The sequence below is a fragment of the Zingiber officinale genome, chromosome 5A (assembly GCF_018446385.1).
Source record: "Zingiber officinale cultivar Zhangliang chromosome 5A, Zo_v1.1, whole genome shotgun sequence".
Lineage (NCBI taxonomy): Eukaryota > Viridiplantae > Streptophyta > Magnoliopsida > Zingiberales > Zingiberaceae > Zingiber > Zingiber officinale.
Genome location: NC_055994.1, coordinates 17,539,603 through 17,565,445, shown reverse-complemented (window position 1 = coordinate 17,565,445; position 25,843 = coordinate 17,539,603). Strand labels below are relative to the sequence as shown.

General features: G+C 38.9%; 1 protein-coding gene and 1 non-coding gene across 2 annotated transcripts; one reads left to right on the top strand and one right to left on the bottom strand.

Annotated features, from left to right (window-relative positions):
• Positions 1-7,790: 7,790 nt before the first annotated feature.
• Positions 7,791-8,661, bottom strand: LOC121979445. The gene is made up of 3 exons (XM_042531436.1): positions 8,590-8,661; positions 8,373-8,490; positions 7,791-8,110 (listed from the first exon to the last, which is right to left on the bottom strand). The coding sequence occupies exons 1-3, from the start codon at positions 8,659-8,661 to the stop codon at positions 7,791-7,793; spliced, it is 510 nt and encodes a 169-aa protein (XP_042387370.1).
• On the top strand, positions 8,220-8,329 carry LOC121983554. The gene has a single exon (XR_006112595.1). It is a non-coding gene; the product is annotated as a small nucleolar RNA R71 (small nucleolar RNA).
• Positions 8,662-25,843: the final 17,182 nt, after the last annotated feature.

Here is a 25,843-nt window from a genome sequence, read left to right as displayed (position 1 = left end):
CCCTGGTCTTAGCTAGTTGATACCTATCACATGCTTCATCTGCTAGTTGCTTTACTTCAGGATTGGATATTTTATCTCTTGCCATGTGTATATATGTTCATAGAGATGCATATCTATAGTGCTCTACTCTACTGGATTGGTTGCTTTACATGTGTGATACATGCTCTTGGATTCATGATACTTACATCATTGTTATATGTGATGTCTTTGGATTTATGTTGTTTATTATCCTTGTTATATATGTGTCTATATGTTTGGCATCTACACATATGGAGGAGGATATGTTCAGGTATGACATACTGTAGCCGCATGCACCATATCGCATGATTGCATGCTGGGCGATTGACGACTCCATTATTGTTGAGCTCGTCGGCCGGCTACATTGACCTGCACACCACGTGACCATTGCATGGGTAGTGGCACAGCACACAGGGTGTGTAGGTTGCTCGGTGGTGCTCCGCTGGAGGCTCCACTCATGGGTAGTGTGATAGGCAGCGTGGTAGCACACCGGGGTCCCTCCCCGTCATTGTGTACCGGGAGATGAGAGCATGGCGCTCCCTCCTATAGTGAGGTTGGAGGATAGGTGTACTCCGGTGCATCCCGTCCACTCAGTCACTCTTCAGGAGTAGTGACGGCAGAGTGCACGGTGTCACAGCCCTACCCACGCGGTCTCACCATTGTGTGTGAGATACAGACTGGCGTCAGGGGTGACCATGTCATATTGCATCATATGCACAGATTGCATTTATTGTGATTGTTGCATATTGGATGATGCACTTGGGTGACTGCATTTGATTGACATGCATACAGGATACATGCGTATTTGTTCTGACTATCTTTATCTGTGTATGTCCACAGTCATTCGCCCAAGCCTCGCAGGTGAGTACAGTTTATTTCAGTTATGCATTTCTTATTATTCTTGCTGTAAACTGTATTACATGCTTCTGGTTACTCATTACAGTTTATTCAGCTATGCATACCTGTTATATTGTTAGGAGACTGTACTGTAGGTCCTATGGTTTAGGAGACTGTACCTTAGGATATTACTGGTAGTTATATGTTGTTGTACATATCTATTGGATTACCTGCTGAGTTCTTTGAACTCACCCCGTTGTTACTATTTTTCAGGTTGAGGCCGTCGGGAGATATTCCAGTCGCTAGCCCCATTATCGCGAGGATTTTCTGTGTCGGATTATATTTTACTTTTGCATCTTATATACTGGTATTGTGGGTTTGTATTGTGGACTTTACATTGAACATTCGGGTTTACTACTTTTGGTTTTCCACTGCGGTTGTATTTTCATTACTTCGTGGATTTGTTTTCTTCGTTGTAGTGGAGTAGGCTGTTTACATATATCTTCGGGGTTCTATATTGTCTTTCCTTATTAAACTGCGTGGATTGATCATATATTATATCTGTGTAGAAATATTGAATATAACTGCGTGGATTGTTTTACTATTTGTCTGTATTGTTCCGGCCGAGTGTGGCCGAGGTATTGATATATGTATACTGAGCTTCATATTGTCCGCCGTACAGGGGAGATGTTGCCGAAATTTCTTCGGACAGGGACTACCTGGGGCGTGACAAATCCCACTATCAAATCCTCAGGCACCTCCATTAGGTAAACCAAAACAATCATTAAAATCATTAAAAGTCCACCGAACTTCTTTGTTCATCATCCTAAAAGTTATGATCCCTATGTAGTCCTCTTCAGATAAATATATAATATCAAGTGAACTCAAAAATTCAAGGACTAGACGAGGGTAAGTCGGTGCATGACAGTACATTATATCATTCCAATCTAAAGAGCTAATCATCCAATCAATATCATCCCTAATTCCTAGCATATCCATAGTGGTGGGGTCCATATATTTTGTGCATACAATTTTTCTAGCGACAAGGTTATTATATCTATCTTTTTTATCTTGATTTCTAAAAACAATATTAAATGTATTTTCGTTACCTTCGTCACGTGCTACCCTCTTCCCTTTGCCTTTTGATGACGAAGCTTTCCCTTTTCCTTTGTCACCTCCCGGTGCATCTCCTTTTCCAGATCCACCACTTCCTTGATGAAGCCTCTTCAAGATCTGCGACATGGTGAGCTTAGAATTCCGTGGAGATAAGTCCTTGAGGATAGGAGTAGGGGAGAGGATGAATAGGGGATTAGCTTCTTTTTCCAAAGTTTTGGCTTGGGAATGTGTTAGATCTAGATGTAGATCTAAGGAAAAGTGGACTCTAGAGGGAGAAATTAGGGTTGGCTGAGGTATGATGTGGTGGGAGAGAGTTTTGGGGGAGGATGAAGTAGAGGTTAGGGTTTCTTGGAGGTGTGGTGGTGTCGCACGGGCTTGGGCACGACCGTGTCTTATAGACACGGCCAGGTTAGGTCGAGTGTTGCACGGCCGTGCCGAACGGCACGACCTCCTCCTTTCTCCTCTCGGCTGTGGGCACACGGTCGCGCCGGGTGGCATGGCCCAGATCTCCTTCGCCTCTGGTTTCTCCACATGGTCGTGCCTAATGGTACGGCCACCCCCTTTTCTTCTCGGCTCAGGCCACACGGCCGTGCCGAGTGGCACGACCTGTGGCTTTTGCTCTTCTGTCGGCTACGCATGATCATGCAAGGTTGCACGGCCACCTCCATTTAGCTCGGTATGACTCGTCTTTCATTATTTCGGCCCCTCCGATGCCTCCATGCTCATGAACTGCTCACAGCCAGCTCGTGGAGGCCATGCACATCCTGAAAAGGAACAATCAAAAATAAAACACTTGACTAAACTTATCAAAGAAACAAAACACATAACAGAATGATCAACTAAAATGAAAAGGGAAAACCCTTGGGTTGCCTCCCAATAAGCGCTTCTTTTAGGTATTTAGCTTGACCCCGTTCCAGTCAGTGCGGGCTAAACCCATGGAAGCACGACTCTCCTCCTAGGGTTAGTGTTCCAGTCTGCGCCTTTATCTTTGCTCCCGCAGGACATATATACTTCTTGTCGTCCGTGGGAGGGGAACTTTCTCGAAAGGTGCGCTGCTGGACCTCGCGTGCATCTATCCTGCTAGGATTTCCCTTGGAAAAGGAGACGCAGTTAGAAGGGTTGGACTAATCAAATTCAATTCTTTCTTTACCGATCTCCAATGATAGCTTGTGATTCTTCACATCAATGAGGGTTCTTGCCGTGGCGAGGAATGGTCTTCCAAGGATGATCGGTATTTTGGGGTCCTCCTTCATATCCATAATGATGAAGTCTGTGGGGATGACACAAACCCCCACTTCTACTGGCACGTCTTTCACTTGTAACACCCATAGAGTACTTAGCAAGATTTTAGATATTTTTATCATGAATAAAAAAATAGGCCTTATGTGGAAATTGCAAAAATAATAAAAATAAAATAGAACCAAAAAAGAGAGATGACCAAGGCTTGAACCTTAGATCTCTTACTAGATATATGCACGTGTTTACCAATAGACCAAGAGAAGTTATTATTAAAGAGAGAAGTAACAATATAGTTAAGAGTAAGAGAAGAGCTTTTTCATTGAGAAAGAGAAGTTAGAGTTGCCTTCTCTCTCTCAAAAGAAAAGTGGATTCTTGCTTCCTCTTTTCATTAAGGAGAAATAAAATAAAGGAGAAGGAAAAATACATTTTCCCTTCCTTCCCTCATGATGAATAAAAGGGAAATTTAAGAGGAAAACTCATTTTCTCCTCTTCCTCATCCCTCCTTCTCCTCACCGTGACCAAGAACCCTTCCCCACCTCTCCTTGCCGAAATCCAAAAACAAAGAAGACTCCTCTCTAGGAAGGCTCCACAAGCAAGATCCCTTTTCCTTAAGCAAATAAGGATATAAGTATTCCCTCACCTGTGGTACAAGTTGCTTACGATTTTCGAAAGATTAGAACTCTTGGAAATAAAAATAAAAAGAAGAGAAGAAACCATGCTCATGAATCTTAGTAGGAATTTAGTTAGAAAAGAAATTATGTGTGTGATGTTAAGCTTGATCTTCTTATTAAGATGTTTATTGACCTTCTTTTCCTTTTATAAGTTTCGGCCATGATGAAGATTTAGAGTTCATGAGGCTTAAAACTTAATCTAACATGCTCATGGATTTATTTATGATGTGTTATGAAATTGGCTAGAGATTCATGTTCATATGTTGTTTAGAAGTTATGTTCTTGCTTGAGAAAGTTTCGGCCATGATGAAGATTTAGAGTTCATGAGGCTTAAAACTTAATCTAACTGCTCATGGATTTATTTATGATGTGTTATGAAATTGGCTAGAGATTCATGTTCATATGTTGTTTAGAAGTTATGTTCTTGCTTGAGAAAGTTTCGGCCATGATGGAAATATTAGGGTTTATGAAACTCAAAACCTAAATTAGTATGCTCATAGACCTCCATGTGATATGTTATGAAATTAACTAAGAGATTTATGTTTACATGTTGCTCATAAGTTTACTTATTAGTTTATGAAGTTTCGGCCATGATAGAGATTTAGGGTTTCATAAAGCTCCAAACTTAATTTAGTATGTTCATAGGCTTCCTTGTGATATGTTAACAAATTGGCTAGGTATTCATGTTCAAAGGTTGCTTAGAAGTCTACTTCTTGTTGCATGATGTTTCGGCCATGATAACTTTTTAGGGTTCATGAAGCTCAAAACCTAAGTTAGTATGCTCATAGGCTTCTTTATGATATGTTATAAAATGGGATAGAAACTTATACTTATATGTTGCTTAGAAGTTCATTTTCTACTTGATAAAGTTTCGGCCATGATGAGTCCTTAGGGTTCATGAAGCTCCAAACCTAATTTAGTATGCTCATAGACTTCTTTATGATATATGATGGAATTAGCTAGGTGTTCATGTTACATGTTGTTTAGAAGCTTGTATTCTTGGCTTATGAAGTCTCGGCCATGATAAGATTTTAGGGTTTCATAAAGCTCAAAACCCAATCTAGCATGCTCATGGACTTCCTTATGATATGTTATCAATTTGGCTAAGTATTTGTGTTCATATGTTGCTTAGAAGTTTACTCCTTGTTATATGATGTTTCGGCTATGATAAGGTGTTAGGGTTCATGAAACTCAAAACCTAATTTAGTATGTTCATAGACTTCTTATGATATGTTATGAAATTTGCTAAGTATTCATGTTGTATGTTGCATAGGAATAGTCTTTTGTTATGAACTCTCGGCCATGAATATAACCTAGGATTCAAGAAAGTTTAAACTTAAACTTAGCAAGCCATGAATTTTCCTTGTGAAATGATATGAAGGTAGTTGCTATTTTATGCTTATGTAGAACTTAATACTCTTAGGGGTTCGGCCACAACTAAGCTAAAAGGGGTTAAGAAGCTTAGAACCTACTACCTATGCTCATGACATTCTTATTAGCTTATGACATAAATTTGATTTAAGGTTCACATGCTTATATGTAGTTGTAACTTAAACTTAGCATGGTGACTCTCGGCCACCATATATAACTAGGGTTAGAGACCCAATCATGACCTTACTAGGTGTCTCACATACTAGAATATGAACTAAGAGATGCTAGTATATGTTTTCCATGTATGATTATGGTTGCCTACGATAATTCATGTACTTAATTAAGGATACTCATGCATTATGCATGATGATGACCCTTATGATATGTTTTATGTTTAAGTACGCATGTTTTATGATAAGATCAGTAACATGTTGATTATGTATGTTATGAATTATGCATGATATGATTCTTATGATGACTATGTACTCAAGCATGTATGTTGTCAATATGTTGCATGCTCATCTATGTAAGCTTATGAACCAAGCATGATAATGGTTTTATATGATGGTCATGTGCTAAGAATGTATGCCTTATGATATGATAAGAAAATGGCAAAGAGTTGCTTCCCTTAAGTTGGGATTAAGAGCACTCTTCATGTTAAGACAAGAGCATGACATTTATGATGATATGATATGACAATTACATGATATGCATGACATGTACTTTACTTTGTATGGCTTGTACCAAGGGTGGGCTCCATAAGCGCCCCTAGACCGACGGACTATGAACGGGTCTAGTAAAAAGGGATGGGCTCCTTAGTACGCCCCTAGACCGACGGATTCTGAACGGGTCTAGATCCCTAGTAGGTTCGGGGCTAGCTACCCTGTCCTAGGGATTGCGCGCATTTATGTATGTATATGGTACAAGCCGGGCCCTCATGATGATGATATTATGTTCAAGTATTAAAAGATATGTATAAAGACATCTTGCACTCGACATGACATATGTTTTAAAAGGGCATTTTGCATCACATGCACCCATTTATATATGATATGTTTCTTTCTATGTTCCATGTAATTTGATGATATGTTATGCTTCTCATGATTCACCTCATATGATTCCTTTGTTTATGATATGTTAGAAACATGATTCATAAGGATATGTTATAATAAGAAACTATGCTCACATATTGATGATTATGTTTTTATTGATGATATGCTTGTATGATTATGCTTGAGATACGGATTTTGTGAGTAGGAAAGAATCTTACTTAGCTCGTGTACTCATAGCTTACTTCCTTGTACCATAGATAAAGGCAAGGGATGGATGACCTAAGGGAGCTGCAGGAGAGGCAAGGAAGTGTGTGCGGCAGTGGCTCGGCTAAGACAAATAAGACTTGCTATAATGTGTTGTTATGTTTGACATGAACCATTGTATTTATGTTACATTCCAGTATAACTCTATGACATTTCCGCTGCTTTATGTTATAAGAAAGAAATTTTGAATATGTATGTATCCTGGAATAGTTAAGTAAGTAAGTAGCCCCGTCCCTTTGAGTAGCAGGGAGGGCGGGCGTTACACCACTATACTCATTGGGTATCTACATGAATGGTTAGCCAACTGTAGTGCCATAGTAGTCAGTTTAATGCTCTGGAGTCCCAACTTCTTGCACAGAGAGTACGGGAGTAGGCTGACACTAGCTCCCAAATCGTAGAAGGCTCTCGGTATGAGTTCAGAGCTAATTTTGCATGGTATGGAGAAACTTCCTGGATCCTGAAGTTTTGGTGGGGAATTCGTCATAAAAAGAGCACTGCAACCCTTTGTAAATGCTATGGTCTCGAAGTCGCCTTTTTGCCTTCTATTGGATAAAATTCCCTTTAAAAATTTTGCGAACTTCGGCATCTGGTGCAGCGCATCTAATAGTGGTACCTCAACACAAATCTCTTTAACCTTTTTCATAAACCGATGAAACTCTTCATCCTTTTGGGATACTATAAGCTTCTGAGGAAATGGGATCATATGATTCTATGGGGTAGTCTGACAAGCTTCTCCAATTTTTTAGTACCCATTTCTCCATCCCTGTTTTGAGTCCGATTAGGCATTACGAGAGTGGGTTCCTTTTCTGAGTCAAGCTCCATCTGAGTGATGATTTGAGGGTTTCCCACAGTACATCCACAGCTCAATGCGATTGCAATGTTCCACCGGATTTAAATCTGATTTCCCTGGGAATGTACCCTGTGCTCTTGAGATGGACTGAGCTATCTGGGATATCTGGTTGTCTTGCATCTTCTGGTGTTTTTCTGAGTTCTCCAGCCTCTAAGTTAGTTGTTTGATCTCGCTCCTCATCTCCTTTTGCTCCGAGAGAGCTTCCTCAAGCATCTTTTCAATCTTAGACATCTGTGTAGATTGCTGTTGTTAATGAGTCTACTATCCAGGTTGGTAGGTCTGATGTGTAGACCCTTGGTCTTGATTATTTCGGTATGAAAAGTTGGGGTGGTTCCTCCATCCAAGGTTGTATGTGTTGGAGTACGGATTGTTTTACCTTTGATTGTAGCCTGTTATTGCAATGCATTGCTCAAGCTGGTTTATCTGTGCCTGCATTGGCCCAAGGGGACAAGTATCTTGAGCGTGGTCTACACTTCCACAGATGTCGCAAGCACAAACTATTGCATTAGCTGTGTTGCTACCCATGGCTTCAAATTTCTTAGCCAGGGCATCCAGCTTCACAGACATGAGTTTGAATGCATCCACCTCGAATTTTCCTGACACATTCATCTTATTTCCTGAGAAAGCACCGCTAGATCTTTCAGATGCCCACTGATGGTGGTTTAATGCCACATTTTCTATTATCTCTTCAGCTTCATCAAGGCTTTTGTTCATCAGTGCTCCTCCTGCTGCAGAATCCAATGATACTTTCGTGTAATAATTTATTCCATTGTAGAGGTGTGTAGAATCAGCCATTTCTCAAGGCCATGATGGGGGCACTATCTTTGCATGCTCTTGAACCGGTCCCAGGCTTCAAATAGGGATTTTGAGTCTATCTGCTTAAAACTGGTAATCAGGTTCCTCATGTGGGTAGTCTTGCTTGGGGGTAGAACTTGTCTAAGAATTTCTGCTCACATTGCTCGCAAGACAATATGCTATCTGCTGGTAGAGAATTCAGCCACTGCTTGGCCCTATCTTTCAGAGAGAATCTGAAAAGAAGCAGTCCCACCGATTCTATAGGAACCTCATTCACCTTCATCATGCCACAAATTTCATAAAACAGCTCTAGATGATGATTCGGGTCTTCGTGTGGCCCCCCTCCGAATTGATTTCACTGGACCAAGTCGATTACTGCGAGCTTGATCTCAAAGTTGTCAGCATCGATGGGTGGTCGAGGTGATACTGTATTGGACCCCTCGTGCATATGGTGTCACATAATCTTTCAGTAGTTTATCGACCATTCTTGAGGATTCTTTTGCTACTTGGAAAACTTTCTGTAAATTCCTTCTCTCAGAAAGGTCCTGTCAATCTCTGGATCCAATAGTAGCAGCTGTCCTGAAAGGTTAGCACTACGCATGCAGAAGAAAAGAGAATAAGATAGAAAATATGACAGCAAGAAATAAAAAAAATTGAATGCAGTAAGGAAGAAGAGTGAAAATATTTTATTAATAGTAGATTTTTTTTATATATGCAGAGAATAAAGAAAACAAAGCCTAGTCTAATCCAATATGAATTAGCTAGTGTTTGTAATACCCATAAAATCTCTAGCAATTTTATATAATTTTTTTTGCATGGTTAGAATGGGTTTTATGTGGGTTCCTTCTTCAAAAAAAAAAGAGAGAAAATAGATCCAAAAAGAGGCATGACCAAAGTTCGAACCTTGAACCTTTTTAGTAAGTGACAAGCTCTTTGTGATATGGGACAACCAGTAGCCCCAACAAGGGTGCACTATTAGGAAGGAAATGGAAATTGTAGTTAAGGGTAGGGAGGGTGAAGGGACACCTTTCTCCCTTAACTTAGAATGAAAAGTTTATTTTCCCTTTCTCCCTTCACTTAGAATGAAAAGTTCATTTTCCCTTTCTCCCTTCATTTAGAGTAAATGAAGTAAGGGAATGAAAAGGTCGTTTTCCCTTTCTCCCTTCATTTAGAATAAATAGGAGTAAGGGAATGAAAAGTTATTTTCTTCTTCCTCCTCCTTCCTCCCTCCACCGAAACTAGCCTCCTTCTCCCCCATGTTCGGAATCAAGCCTAGGATTCCTTCCTAGGAAGTCTTCACAAGGAGGAGTCCTTAAGGCCTAAGTCTTCTTATAAGCAATATACGCAAGGGGGAGTCCTAGAAGCGGAAGGTCTTCATTTTCTCTCCACCAAGGGAATTCTCCTTGTGGTAAACCAAGCGAGAGGATATAAGTATTCCCCTCACCTGTAGTACAAGTGGTTTTCCTTGTTGTTTTTTTTATGTTGCTTAAAAACTAGGACCATGTCCCTTGAAGCTTCGGCCAAGAAGAAATAAAGGGATTAGGAAAGTTTAAACTCCAACTAGACTTGCTTATGCTTTCTCTCAAGATACCTAATATGTTATGTGATGTTATTAAGATGCTATTCATGGTTGATGTTGCTTAAAACCTAGGATCATGCCCTTGTAAGTTGCGGCTAAGAGAACTACTAGAGCTAGAAGAGAACAAACACTCCAATCATGCTTACTAATGGTTCCCTATGATATGCTATGTGTTGGGTGAACCTTATGTTACCATGTTATACTTATGCAAGGCGTATGTATCTTAAAAACTAGGACCAGGACCATGTCCCTTGAAGTTTCGGCCAAGAAGAAATAAAGGGATTAGGAAAGTTTAAACTTCAACTAGACTTGCTTATGCTTTCTCTCATGATACCTAATATGTTATGTGATGTTATTAAGATGCTATTCATGGTTGATGTTGCTTAAAATCTAGGATCATGCCCTTGTAAGTTGCGGCCAATAGAACTACTAGAGCTAGAAGAGAGCAAACACTCCAATCATGCTTACTAATGGTTCCCTATGATATGCTATGTGTTGGGTGAACCTTATGTTACCATGTTATGCTTATGCAAGGCTTAAGTATGATAAAAGGCCTAAGAGATGCTTTCCTATAAATTGGGACTAAGAGTACTCTTTATGATATGACAAAGAACATGATATGCTATTTTACTTTTGTATGACTTGTACCAGACCCTAGCAAGGTCCAGGGGATGGGCTCCAACGTCGCCCCTAGGTCGAAGCACGGGCCTAGTTCCCTAGTAGGTTCGGGATTGGCTACCTCAGATTTATTTAAAGATGCGTGCAAATCATGTTTGTGGTACAATGTCGGGCCCTCATGTTGAGATTTATGTTTAAGTATTTATATAATATATTTTTTCAAAAGAACATCTTGCATATATTATTTCATGCTATGCGATTATTATGCTTTAAGATGATGTACTCTTGTGATAGGCCTATATGCTGTCTAAATGATCAGGTCACTACTCTATGTTTAATTCATGATTTAAGGCTTTCGTGAGTTGGAAAGGATCTTACTAAGCCTATGTGCTTATAGTTTTATTTTTCCTTGTATTGCAGAAAAGGGTAAAGAATGGCTAAACTAAAGGAAGCAGCAGGAGGGGCAAAGATGTGTGTGGCAGTGGCATGGTGGAAGAAATCTGTTTTGTGTTTCAAGACTTATGCATGTTCTACGTCCTGCATGTTAACTTGTTCTTTTATTTGATGCTTTTAATGGTTGCTACTTGATGTGAAACTATACTATCTTTTGTTTCCATGAAACCTTGAAATGATAAGCACTTGTTTTAGTTAAAGAATTGCTAAGAACCTCCTTATCATGCTTGAAGTGTTAAGTGATGGACGACTAGGTACTTAGTTTATGCTTCGAACCCCATATTAATGTTCATACTGGTGTTTAGACTCCTGTACTTTCATCAGGTTAGTTATAATGAACTTTCATTAAAGAAGTACCAAATACCCCTTTAGAGAACAATATACATGCTTAGTAGTTCATCCTCTCTTTATTAGTACGCTTTATGCTCTAGTTTTAAACAATCATGTATCATGTTTCAAGAAATAGATACTAAACCAAGTTATATGCAAGAATGCTAAGCATGCTCACATGTTGTTGGTTAGAGCCCTAGAGCCAATCATTTGATGATTGTTGTATGGACTCATTGTATCATATTCATATATATAAATAAATGCATTTGTTTTTGGTTATTATACTTACTTGTATTGGTGCCAAATAACTAAGTATAATAGCGTTCTTGAGTAGAACGTTCTTACCTATATCAATCGATTGGTTGAATCGATAGTGAGATGATATAGGGAACACTACTCTTAATCATTCCTAGTCGAGTATTAACATTCAGGGACAATCTTAATGCGACGAGACTAGCATGTAGGTCAACTCGATGACTTGATCTCACAAGTCATGGATATAGAGATATCAAGTTGACACATGGGTATGCATTGGAGAATGTATAATGAATGACCCGCCATGAGAAAGTATCATGGATCGTTATATGAGTGTCATATACTTTCTCATGTGGCTATTAGTATGACTACTAGTCCTTGGACCTGAAGTCACCATGGTTCCCTACATAAGGAGTTACGTACTTTGACTTCGTCAAACGTCACCCGTAACTGGGTGGACTATAAAGGCGATTACTGGGTATGTAATAAATTATGCGGAGGGATGTGAGTGATGTAGATGGGATCTATCCCTCCTATATGACGGCAGTGGCATCGATATTCTTGATAGAGTGAGAGCACTAAGTGTATGACCATGCCCAAATGAGTCAATATGAGATATTGAGCTCATTTGATTGAATGAGACTACTTGGGATTCAAGATTTAGATTGATTAGAGGATGACAAGGTCTATACCTCATATTGATCAATCTAGATGTCTAGGATAAAAGTACAATGTCATATATTGTGAGGAGTCACAATTAGTAGTCACAAGGTGATGTTGTATCTCAACATTCTTATAACTTGGGTAGTAATGATGTGTTGCTAGATACCGCTCATTGCTTATGCTTCTAAATGGGTTTAGGAGCATTGCCAATGTTATAAGAACCTATAGGTCACATAGGGCAATTAGATGGAGATTAGGTTCATTTGATGAACCTAAAGGATTAGGTTCATGTGATGAACTAAATTGGATTAAGAGTAATCCAAATTGAGCTAATTGAGTTGGACTCAATTTGGTTCATGTGTTAAGTGAGTCTAATTTGGACTTAGACTCATTTAATTAATTTAATTCAATGAATAGAGATTCATTAAATTAAAATTGACTTGAACCAATGGTTAGATTAGATCAACCAAGGGAGAGAAGTGGTCAAGTTTGACTTGACTTGAGAGGAAGATGAAGGGTCAAGTTTGACTTGACCATTTGCCACCTCATTGGTGAGATGGCTATGAGTGGGTCAATGATGATGCTCCACATCATCATGTTTGCTTAAGTGGGATGCCACCTCTTGGGAGTTACCAAGAGTTGTGACTCCTAGTGTAACGCCCGCCCCTCCTGCTAGTAGGGCGGGGTTACTTTACTTATCTATTTGCGGAAACATACATGCATATTGAAATTTCTTTCAGAAATAAGATAGTAGAAATATCCTGAAGTCGTGCAGAACAATAACATAAGACACTTGGTTCATGTTGACATAACAAAATAACTTAAGCAGGTCTTTATTTGCCTTAGCCGAGCCACCACCACACACATCTCCTTGCCTCTCCTACAGCTCCCTTAGGTCATCCATTCTTTGCCCTTATCTGTGGTACAAGGAAAGTAAGCTATAAGCACACAGGCTTAGTAAGATCCTTTCCTACTCGTAAAATCCATATATCAAAGCATAAACACATAAGCATAGAACCATAAAAATTTAATCATCTAACATTATAAGGGCATAGCATGTCATATCATAAATCATAAAGAACATCATGCTATATCATATCATAAATCATCATGTCATATAAATATCATAAGAGCATAGCATGTCATATCATAAATCATATCATATCATCTCATAAAGAACATCATGTTATATCATATCATAAATCATCATGTCATATAAATCATAAATCATATCATGCAAGATGTCTTTTAAAACATGTGTCATGTCATATGCAAGATGTCTTAAAACATATCATATAGTACTTGAACATAATATCATCATGAGGGTAGGCCGGCTTGTACCACATACATACATAAATGCGCGCAATCCCTAGGACAGGGTAGCTAGCCCCAAACCTACTAGGGATCTAGGTCCGTTCATAGTCCATCGACCTAGGGGCGTACTAAGGAGTCCATCCCTTTACTAGACCCATTCATAGTCTGTCGGCCTAGGGGCGCTTATGGAGCCCACCCTTGGTACAAGCCATACAAGGTAAAATATCATATCATCGTTCATATCATAACATGTAACACCCCTAGAAAGCCTAGATAAAGTAAGGGCAATGAGAGTACGAATGTAATGAAAAGAATGTGTAGATAGTCTACGTTGAATGTTACGATGGGAAGGATTTAGATGATTAAAAACTTTATGAAAGAAAATAAAGTTGAGAATATAAAGTTCTATACATGATTTATAATGCAAGGAATTAATGTAAACAAAAGAGATATGAGATATTATATATGCATGTATGAAATATTTATGCATAATGCATATACATGAATTATTTTGTACAAAAATATGTTAGGAGAAGAATTTGATCCTTGGTTCTCTTGTGGATGCATGCATGTGTTAACCAAGTGTGATAGGAGTGAATATTGTAAAAGGAGAGATGGGAATTATAATTAAAGGAAAGAAAGGAGAGAAATTAAGAGAAAGAAAAGAGAGAAACTTAAGAAGCATTTCTCTAGCATATTCTTTCTCATTAAGAGGAGAAGTAAATGAGGAGGATGAATCAAGTCAAGTTTTCCTCCCTCACTTTAGTATAAATAGGCATGGAGGGGGCTTCATCCTCAACTCACTCTCCTCCTCTCCTCCATTTGTGCCGAGCACTCTCCCTCCCTCTTTCCTCTTGTTGCCGAGAGCAACAACTCTCCCCTTCTTTCTTTCTTTTTGTTGCCGAGCAACACAAGAGGAAGAAGCCTCCTCTTCTTCCTCCTCCTCTCCACCAAAAGACCTAGCCACTTCTTCCTCCATTGGTGCCGAGCAAAGCAAGCAAGGAAGAAAGGTCCACAAGCAAGTTCTCAACTCTAGGAAACTTAAGCAAAGAAGGTAAGCTTCCCTCACCTGCGGTACAAGGCTTTCATGTGATTTTCGGATTCTTTTTCTATGCCTTGAAAGAAAGTTTTCCCCTATGTTTGTATACATATATGATGCATGATCAGAGGTGTATGTAACCCTAGAATTTCAATCAAAAATATTGTAAATAGGTTAGGAAAATTATTGTCTAACCAAAATAGTGCAAGTTTAACTCTATGAAATGCTAAGGACCTTCCTATGGTTTTCTTGCTTGGAAGTTGATTGGAACCAAAAGAACCCCACTCTCATGTTTCGGTCAAGAAAGAATTTAGGGTTAGGAGGACCTTGAATTTAAAATAACTATTCTTATATGACATGATATAAAGTTCTTAAGAGTTGTATACTTGTATGTTGAAAGAAACTCATGAACCTTACTCTTAATATTTCGGCCATGGTAAGGTGATAGTTTAGAGAAGCTTAAACAAAATTCTAATATGCTCAATGACCTCTGTGATATTATGTTATGAAAGACGATTAATGCTCTCATGTTTAATTGGAATGTAGAAAATTAGTTACATGATTTATGACATGTAAGATCACAAGAGTCCTAGCTTGTTTATGATCCAACCTTGTGTATGATGTTCTTAGTAAATCTTGCTATGAAATTTACTTAGGTTTCCCATGCTTTAGGCCACTTAAAGGAAGTTTATATTCTATGAATTTCGGCCAAGTAAGGTTTAAAGGACCTAGAGGCCTTGGAAATGAAACCTAAGGGGTTAAAAGTACTTCTTATGAAAACTTGATAATGTGTGAATGTGATACATGTTTGTATGACCTAAATGAATCATTATGTGTTCGGCCATGAAGGGATAGATGCCCTAGAAACCCTAGAACAAAAAATTAAATATGTCTATGCCATGCTGTATGAAAATGATATGATAATAAGTTAGAATGCATGATTGCTTTAGTTACGAAATGATATGCATAATGAAGTTATATTATGAAATATGCCATGATGTGTTATAGCATAGAAAATGCTATACATAATGAAAAGAAATGAAGTTATGTTATGTGATAGCATAGAAAATGCTATACATAATGAAAAGAAATGAAAAAGAATAAAATGCATGAAAGATTGTTAAGGACATAATATGATAGTTATGCATGATAAGCTATTTTTATGGTTTGTACCAAGGGTGGGCTCCGTAAACGCCCCGGGGTCGATGGAGTAAGACTCGGGCCTCGTCAGTAATGGGCCTTTGAGTGCCCTAGGTCGATGGAGTAAGACTCGGGCCTAGTATGTATGCATGGTAGGGCTCAAGACTTGCTACCTTGGACCTACGCATTATGTATGTGGTACAAACCGGGATCCCAAATGATGATGATATTAATTTCAAGTACTATTAAGTATAAGTTTTCAAATTCACGATGCATTGCCTACATTCATATGTGCTTGAATTATATGATGATATGATATAATGTCATGTGATATTATGATATGAATATGATGCCCTTGTATGTCTCATGCTTGTGATTTATTTGTTTTATGATATGATATTCATGCTTCTATGAAATGATATGTGAATAAGAAATATGCATGATATGTTTGAATAGAATGATATGTTATGTTATGATTAGTTGAGACGATGATATGTTGATCCATTCTTGATATACGATGATTCTCGGTTTTAGTGAGTAGGAAAGGAACTTACTGAGCCATGAGTGCTCATAGCTTACTTTCCTTGTACCGCAGATAAAAGAGAAAGCTGGATGTATAACGGAGCAGCAGGAGGAGCAGATAGTGATGTGTGTGGTGGTGGCTCGGCAAGAACGATTCGGACAAATTAATATTTTTAGTTATATGATCAATATATGCACATTCGAACTAATCAGAATATGTGATATCATGCTTATTTAAATAAAAGAAAAGATTTAAAATTTTCCGCTGTTATAGTATAACTAAAGCATGTACGTAAGTAGTATAAGATCGTAGCACCGCCTTTGGTTGGGTAAGAAGGGTGGGCGTTACATAACATAACATATCTTATCTTATCATATCATGAGGGGTAAAGCATGCATATTTGGGCACACAGCACATGCATGGATCATAAGCATACATAATGAGCATGTCATTTGCCATATCATAAAGCATGCATATTTGGGCACACAGCACATCCATGGATCATAAGCATACATAATGAGCATGTCATTTACCATATCATAAAGCATGCATATTTGGGCACACAGCACATGCATGGATCATAAGCATACATAATGAGCATGTCATTTATCATATCATAAAGCATGCATATTTGGGCACACAGCACATGCATGGATTATAAGCATACATAATGAACATGTTATTTGTCATATCATAAAGCATGCATCATTGGGGATATAGCACATCATAAAAGACACAATCATGCATGACATCATTAAATAACATCTCCTAATTCATAACGTGTCATGTGAGGCATATCTAAGCTTCTAAACTCATAATGGCCGAACCACTCATAAAGAGGGAACCAAGCTATAGGAAACATGCAAGCATAAACACCTAGCTAAATCCATATCATATTATCAAGAGGTACATGAGCATGCTTGGTTAACTTTTTAGCTTCTCTAAACCCTAATTTGGTTCTTGGCTGAACCAATCATGAAGGGAAATTTACCTTTAAACAACATGTAAACATAAACACCTAGCTAAATTCATATCATATCATCAAGAGGTTTATGAGCATGCTAGGTTAACTTTTAGCTTCTTTAAACCCTAATTTGGTTCTTGGCTGAAACATACATGAAGAGAAGTTAAGCTTTAAACAACATGTAAACATAAACACCTAGCTTAAATTCATATCATATCATCAAGAGGTACATGAGCATGCTAGGTTAACTTTTTAGCTTCTCTAAACCCTAATTTGGTTCTTGGTCGAAACATACATGAAGGGAAACTAAACTTTAAACCACATGTAAACATAAACACCTAGCTAAATTCATATCATATCATCAAGAGGTGCATGAGTATGCTAGGTTATCTTTTTAGCTTCTTTAAACCCTAATTTTGGCTCTTGGCCGAAACATGCATGAAGGAAAACTAAGCTTTAAACAACATGTAAGCATAAACACCTATCTAAATTCATATCCTATCATCAAGAGGTGTATGAGCATGCTAAGTTAACTTTTAGCTTCTTTAAACCCTAACCTTGTTCTTGGCCGAAACATACATGGAGGAAAACTAAGCTTTAAACAACATGTAAGCATAAACATCTATCCAAATTCATATCATATCATCAAGAGGTGCATGAGTATGCTAAGTTAACTTTTTCGCTTCTTTAAACCCTAACCTTGTTCTTGGCCGAAACATACATGGAGGAAAACTAAACTTTAAACAACATGTAAGCATAAACACCTATCTAAATTCATATCCTATCATCAAGAGGTGTATGAGCATGCTAAGTTAACTTTTAGCTTCTTTAAACCCTAACCTTGTTCTTGGCTGAAACATACATGGAGGTAAACTAAGCTTTAAACAACATGTAAGCATAAGAAAAACCAACCAAATCTCTTATCATAGCATGCATACCCTAAGGATGTAGTGAACATGGTTAGTTTAGGTCTTAAGTTTTTCCTAGGTTCTTTTCCTATACTTGGCCGAAAGTTTACAACTTGTGACCCTAGGTTTTAAGCCTTCTAATCTTATGTAAAACAAAAGCAACTTGTACCACAGGTGAGGGAATACCTACTTCCATTCGCTTGTGGCTTTTCTTAAGGAAAGATACCCTATGTGAAGAGGAAGAAGAGAGCTTCTTCTTCTAGCACTCCCTTTGATTTCTCTTGCTTGGAAAGGGTAGATCTTGAAAGCTCCTCCTTGTAAATTAGTTTTCTTAGGGAGAAAACCTTAGCTTAGCTTTTGGAAATGAGAAGAGGAACACTTTGGTTTCGGTGGGGAAAAGAAGAAGGAGAAAAGGAAGAGGAGGAAGAAGAAGGAAGGATTAATCACTTGTCTTTTCTTCTCTCCATCCTATTTATTTCCTATGTAATGAACATGCCTTCATTCATCCCCCTTAACCCTTCTATCTTCTTCATTCCTTTAATTCCACGAAAATAGAGAGAAGGAGGGAAGCAAGCAACTTGTCTTTTGCTTGCTCCTTCTCTTAACCAAGAGGAAAAGAAAGTAAGCTGCTTGGCTTTCTCTTGTTCCTTTACTTAACCATCTTCTCACCTTTACTAACATTTCCATTCTTTTCTATTCACATATCATTCATTCTCTAGTGGTTCTATGCACCAATTTAACTCTATCATTTGTGGGAGGTTCAAGGTTCAATCCTTGACCTCACCTCTTTTTATTTTTGTCTCTATTTTTCCATTTTTCTCTTTCTTTCTTTTATTAAAGAAAAATACTCCTAGGTATAGCTTAGCATTTCGTGGGTGTTACACTTGGTATCCCATGGAGGTTACAAACCTCATGAAGTGGCCGGCCACTTTTAGTGTAGATTGAATTGTTTTCATTCAAGTGAATTCATTTCTTCTTCTTCCTCTCAAGGTTTCTTCTCTCCCTCTCTTCTCCATTGTCGAGACCTTGCATGAGTGCTAGCACACTCTAAGGTTTCTTCTCCATCTCTTGCTTGTGTGGATACACATAGAGGAGTATCTACTTTGATACTCTCAAGATCCGGCGAACCTTGGATGAGCGGGATTACGCGAAGGGCTTCGCATCAAGGGTAAAGCTCTTCTCCTTTGTAGATCTAGTTTAGATCTAGGTTAGAAAACTCATACTCGAAGTTTTATGAAATTTTAATCTTCGCACGGATCATTTGGCATGGGGGTTTCGGGGTTTGCCCAACGCAAAAAGCTATTTTTGCGGCCCGAAAAACCCGACAGTGGTATCAGAGCCACGTGCGAAGCAAGAATGAGTTTTAATTTGTATTTTTATGAAAATTACAGATCTGTAACTTTCTGCGAATTTATGATTTTTGGTATTTTTATGGGTATTTTTCTCGTAGAAGCGAAGCACAAGTGTTTAGACACTTGTAGGCTTCGACTACCGAGAAAATATTTCCGAAACGGCAAGGTTTCGTCCCAAATCATTTTGGGACAGCGGACTAAGGCACTGTAGGATTGCTTAGGAACACTCGTGATGGTTATATCGCGGGTAGGGGTGCTGCCCTTGACCCCACAAGGGGATTCATTCCGCGATTGCGCCCGAAAATCCCTAAACGGGACCGCCGAGAATTTTTACTCATAAAAATTGTAAAAATTATAAGAAAAATTGAAAAAAATTATAGAAATTACATAATTTAGAATTATGTATTATTTTATAATGGTCATGGCCTAAAATACCCAATTAGATTGGAAATTTGTATTGTAATTCATATTATGGCCTGCGTGCCATTTTCTGTGATGTGTGTGTTGTATATGATACGCGACCTGCGCGTCGTGCCTTTCCTATTTTTATATTCCTGTTGTAAATAGTTTAGACTCGAATGTAACTCAAGTTTCACCTTTTGTAATGTACAAAATTGAGGCGGTGGAAGATCCACTCGAGACGGAGTTACGAGGAGGGTGCGAGCAACACGAAGTGGTCAAAGGAAGGAGCTTGAGAAGCTATTGACCTTAGGTTGACCATCCGATCTTCTTATTGGCTTAAGAAGATCGTAGTAGGGCCATGACTAATCATAAAAAGTTTAATTAATTGCTAGTGTGTGTATATGTGATGCATGCTAGATTAGTAATTAATTAGTGCCTTAACGATTAGATTAGATCTAAGTCGTGCACATGATGCACCTCCACGATTAGATTAGATCTAAATCGAGTATATGATACGCATCATCGATTAGATTAGATCTCAATCGCGTCAATTCAAAATGCCTACCATGTCGTGATACCTATCACTACCTCGATCACATGTTGTTGTTGAATCTGCCAAAGCATAGCAACACATATTATCTTGGTAGGGTACGGAGGGACAATCTTGGTCCTGCTTATCAACACATGGGTGAGTACAACTCAATTAGATTGAGTAACTAGTTAACTCAATTGGATCGATTTTAACTATAGGCATTTTCCAATGGTTGGTAGATAGGTCAAAATCACGTTTATATTAACTCTTGGGCGTATTAGTCAAAGCTAAATCGAGTTTTAATATAAATACGGATCTTGATCCTAAAAACAAGAGTTGCATAGAGATTTAATTGGTAATTAGTTACCTACCGATCATACTAAGTCTTGGGCGATTTAGCCAAGCTAACTCAGGGCATAGTATGATGTGGATCTTGTCCCACATGAATTATAGAATTCAGTGGGAGCATCATTTAATTAAATGCCTAATTAGATGATTAATAGAATATGATATTTATTTATTTTCTGTATTTTTCTGTTGTAGATAACCATGACGTCAAATACGAACTCTTTCTCCCTGCGTTCCGTCCTTGAGAAGGGAAAGCTCAACGGAGCTAATTTCCTGGACTGGTACAGGAATCTGAGAATCGTTCTCACACAAGAACGTAATATGTATGTTCTGGAGAAGCCCATTCCGGAGGCACCTCCTATCACTGCCACGCGAGCTGACCGTGATGCTTACAAGAAGCATCAAGATGACGCATTAGATGTGTCATGTCTTATGCTCGCGACCATGAACTTTGAGCTCCAGAATCAACACGAGTTGATGGGCGCTTATGATATGGTTGAACATCTTCGTCAACTATATCAAGGACAAGTGAGGCACGAGAGATTCGAGATCTCTAAGGCATTGTTTCAGTGCAAGAGGCAAGATGAGACTCCCGTAGGCCCATATGTACTCAAAATTGATTGGGTACATAGAAAACCTACAGAGGTTGGGATTTCCACTTGGCCAAGAGCTGGCCACTGATCTGATCTTGCAATCCTTGCCAGATAGCTATAGTCAATTCATTCTAAATTATAACATGAACAAAATTGATAAGTCACTGTCTGAGCTGCTTAGCATGTTAAGAACTACTGAGCTCAACCTTAAGAAGGTTAAGCCCAACTCCATTTTGATGGTGCAAAAGGGAAAAGGCAAGGGCAAGCCTAAAGGTAAGGGAAAGTCCTAAGCCAAGGGCAAAGGCAAGGCACTGAAACCCAAAGGAGGGGTTGCCAAGGCGGTCAGACCGGGCACTGGAAGAGGAACTGCAAAGTGTACCTGGAAGATCTTAAGAAGAAGAGAAGTGAGACTTCCACTTCAGGTATCTATGTTATAGAAGTCAATCTATCTATTTCTTCATCATGGGTATTAGATACCAAATGTGCTTCTCACATTTGTACTAATGTGCAGGCGATGAGAAATACCAGGGCATTGACGAAGGGCGAGGTGGACCTACGCGTAGGCAATGGAGCACGGGTTGCTGCTGTTGCTGCAGGAACTTATCATCTATCTCTGCCTTCTGGGCTTGTATTAGAATTAGATGAATGTTGTTATATGCCTGCTTTAACTAAGAACATAATTTCAATTTCTTGTTTGGACAAGAAAGGTTTTTCATTTATAATAAAGAACAAATGTTGTTCAGTTTATTTAAATGATATGTTCTATTGTAGTGTACCTCTGATGAACGGACTCTATATTCTAGACCTTGAGAACCCTATCTATAACATAAGTACCAAAAGGTTCAAGTCAAATGACATGAACCAAACCTATCTCTAGCACTGTCGCTTAGGTCATATAAATGACAAACGCTTATCCCAGCTCCATAAAGATGGTTTGCTAGACTCATTTGATTTTGAATCATATGAGACATGCGAGTCATGCCTTCTAGGCAAGATGACCAAGACTCCCTTTAGTGGACACAGTGAGAGAGCGACTGACTTGTTAGGTCTTATACATAGTGATGTATGTGGCCCTTTCAATATCACTGCTAGAGGTGGTTATAGGTACTTCATTACATTTATTGATAACTTCAGTAGATATAGTTATGTGTACCTGATGACACATAAATCAGAATCCTTTGAAAAGTTCAAAGAATTCAAGAATGAAGTACAAAACAGCTTGGCAAGAGTATTAAGATACTTCGATCAGATCGAGATGGTGAATACCTTAGCCATGAGTTTTGTGACTATCGAGCTGAGTGTTGGATTCTATCTCAACTCACTCCTCCTGGAACACCACAGTGGAATGGTGTATCCAAAAGGAGGAATCGTACCTTATTAGATATGGTATGATCTATGATGAGCCACACAGATCCTCCCATGTATCTTTGAGGCTATGCTCTAGACACAGTAGCCTTCATTCTCAACAAAGTTCCATCCAAGGCTGTAATAAAGACACCATATAGGATATCGATTGGGAGAGATGCCCAGGTGTCTTTTATGAGGATTTGGGGTTGTGAGGCTTACGTTCGACGTCAAGTCTCGGACAAATTGGGACCCAAATCTGACAAGTGCTATTTCATCGGATATCCCAAGGAAATGAAGGGATATTACATCTACATTCCCAGTCAACACAAGGTAGTTGTGACTAAGACTGGGGTATTTCTAGAAAGGGACTTTGTTTCTAGAAAGACTAGTGGGAGTACGTTCGATCTTGAAGAAGTTCAAGATATGGACCATAGCACTGAAGCCTCGATGGAAGTTGAACTGGAACCACAAAGTGTTGTGGATGATGTTGTTCCACAAGGAGTTGAGGAACCACAACCAGTTCAAGTAGACCTACCTCTTCGCAGATCTAATAGGGTACGTCGTCAGCCTGAGAGATATTCATTTCTCTTGTCTGACCATGATGACGTTGTGCTCATTGAGAATGAGCCTACCTCCTATCAAGAAGCTGTGATAAGACCAGATTCTGAGAAATGGCTAGAGGCCATGAGATCCGAGATGGAATCCATGTACACTAACCAAGTATGGACTTTGGTTGATCCACCTGAAGGGGTAAAACCCATAGGGTATAAGTGGGTCTTTAAGAGAAAGACTGACATGGATGGACTTATCTATAAGGGTCACTTGGTAGCTAAAGGTTTCAAGCAGATTCATGGTATTGACTATGATGAAACCTTTTCTCCCTTAGCGATGTTTAAGTCCATTCGGATCATGCTTGCTATTGCAGCATACCATGACTATGAGATATGGCAGATGGATGTCAAAACCGTGTTTCTGAATGGAAACCTGCTCGAGGATGTGTACATGACACAACCTGAGGGTTTTGTAGATCCACAGCATACTAGCAGAGTATGCAAGCTGCATAGGTCCATTTATGGATTAAAGCAAGCTTCTCGAAGCTGGAATCTTCGATTCGATGATGCAATCAAACAGTTTGGTTTCATCAAGAATGAAGATTAACCTTGTGTCTACAAGAAGGTTGTAGGAAACACAATTGTCTTCCTTATATTGTATGTGGATGATATACTACTCATTGGGAAGGACATCCCTTTGTTGTAGTCTGTCAAGACTTGGCTAGGGACTTGTTTCTCAATGAAGGACTTAGGTGAAACATCCCACATTCTAGGCATACAGATCTATAGAGATAGATCTAAGAGGTTGCTTGGCCTAAGTCATAGTCCATATATTGACAAGGTACTCCTACAGTTTGCCATGCAGAACTCCAAGAAGGGATTTCTGTCGATGTCACATGCCGTGAGTCTTTTGAAGACTCAAGGTCCCTCTTCTAAAGAGGAGAGAGACCTCATGGATCAGATCCCTTATGCCTCAGCCATAGGATCTATCATGTACGCCATGCTATGTACTCATCCTAATGTCTCGTATGCTTTGAGCATGACGAGCAGATACCAGTCAAATCAAGGTGAAAGTCACTGGATAGTGGTCAAGAATATTCTTAAGTACTTGAGAAAGATTAAAGAATATTTTTTGATATATGGAGGCGATGACGAGCTAGCTGTAAAAGTTTACAGTGATGCCAGCTTCCAGATCGATCAGGATGATTATCGATCGCAGTCAGGGTTCGTGTTTTGCATAAATGGTGGTACTGTGAGCTGGAAGAGTTCGAAGTAGGACACATTAGCTGATTCTACGGCAGAGGCTAAGTATATTGCTGCATCAGAAGCAACAAAGGAGGCAGTTTTGATCCACAAGTTCATTACCGAGCTTGGGGTGGTTCCTAGCATAGTTGATCCCATAGAGCTCTATTGTGACAACAATGGAGCAATAGCATAGGCTAAGGAACCTCGCTCACACCAGCGGATCAAACACATACTACGGCGCTTCCATCTCATTCGAGAGATTATCGAGAGAGGAGATGTGAAGATTTGCAGAGTACCCACAGAGGCTAACATCGCAGATCCCTTGACCAAGGATTTGGCACAGAGAAAGAATGATGGTCACACTAGGTCATTAGGCCTTAGAGCCTACACTGATTGGCACTAGTGCTAGTGGGAGATTGTTAGTTAGAGCTCTAGAGCCAATCATTTAATAATTGTTGTATGGACTCGTTGTATCATATTCTTATATATAAATAAATGCATTTGTTTTTGGTTATTACACTTACTTGTATTGGTGCCAAATAACTAAGTATAATAGCGTCCTTGAGTAGAACGTTCTTACCTATATCAATCGATTGGTTGAATCGATAGTGAGATGATATATGGAACACTACTCTTAATCATTCCTAGTCGAGTATTAACATTCAGGGGCAATGTTAATGCGATGAGACTAGCATGTAGGTCAACTCGATGACTTGATCTCACAAGTCATGGATATAGAGATATCAAGTTGACACATGGGTATGCATTAGAGAATGTATACTGAATGACCCGCCATGAGAAAGTATCATGGATCGTTATATGAGTGTCATATACTTTCTCATGTGGCTATTAGTATGACTACTAGTTCTTGGACCTGAAGTCACCATGGTTCCCTACATTAGGAGTTACGTACTTTAACTTCGTCAAACGTCACCCGTAACTGGGTGGACTATAAAGGCGATTATTGGGTATGTAATAAATTATGTGGAGGGATGTGAGTGATGCAGATGGGATCTATCCCTCCTATATGACGGGAGTGACATCGATATTCTTGATAGAGTGAGACCACTAAGTGCATGGCCATGCCCAAATGAGTCAATATGAGATATTGAGCTCATTTGATTGAGTCAGTCTACTTGGGATTCAAGATTTAGATTGATTAGAGGATGACAATGTTTATGCCTCATATTGATCAATCTAGATGTCTAGGATAGAAGGATAATGTCATATATTGTGAGGAGTCACAATTAGTAGTCACAAGGTGATGTTGGATCTCGACATTCTTATAACTTGGGTAGTAATGATGTGTTGCTAGATACTGCTCATTGCTTATGCTTCTAAATGGGTTTAGGAGCATTGCTAATGTTATAAGAACCTATAGGGTCACACACATAGGGCAATTAAATGGAGATTAGGTTCATTTGATGAACCTAAAGGATTAGGTTCATGTGATGAACCAAATTGGATTAAGAGT

Bases quoted from the DNA above. Each gene is read 5' to 3' on its own strand.
- LOC121979445 (XM_042531436.1), bottom strand. From the start codon at position 8,661: ATGCACGAGGGGTCCAATACAGTATCACCTCGACCACCCATCGATGCT. The intron at 8,491-8,589 runs GTAATCGACTTG...GGCATGATGAAG, and splicing joins ACTTTGAGATCAAGCTCGCA to GTGAATGAGGTTCCTATAGA. The intron at 8,111-8,372 runs GTGAGCAGAAAT...GCCTTGATGAAG, and splicing joins CATATTGTCTTGCGAGCAAT to CTGAAGAGATAATAGAAAAT.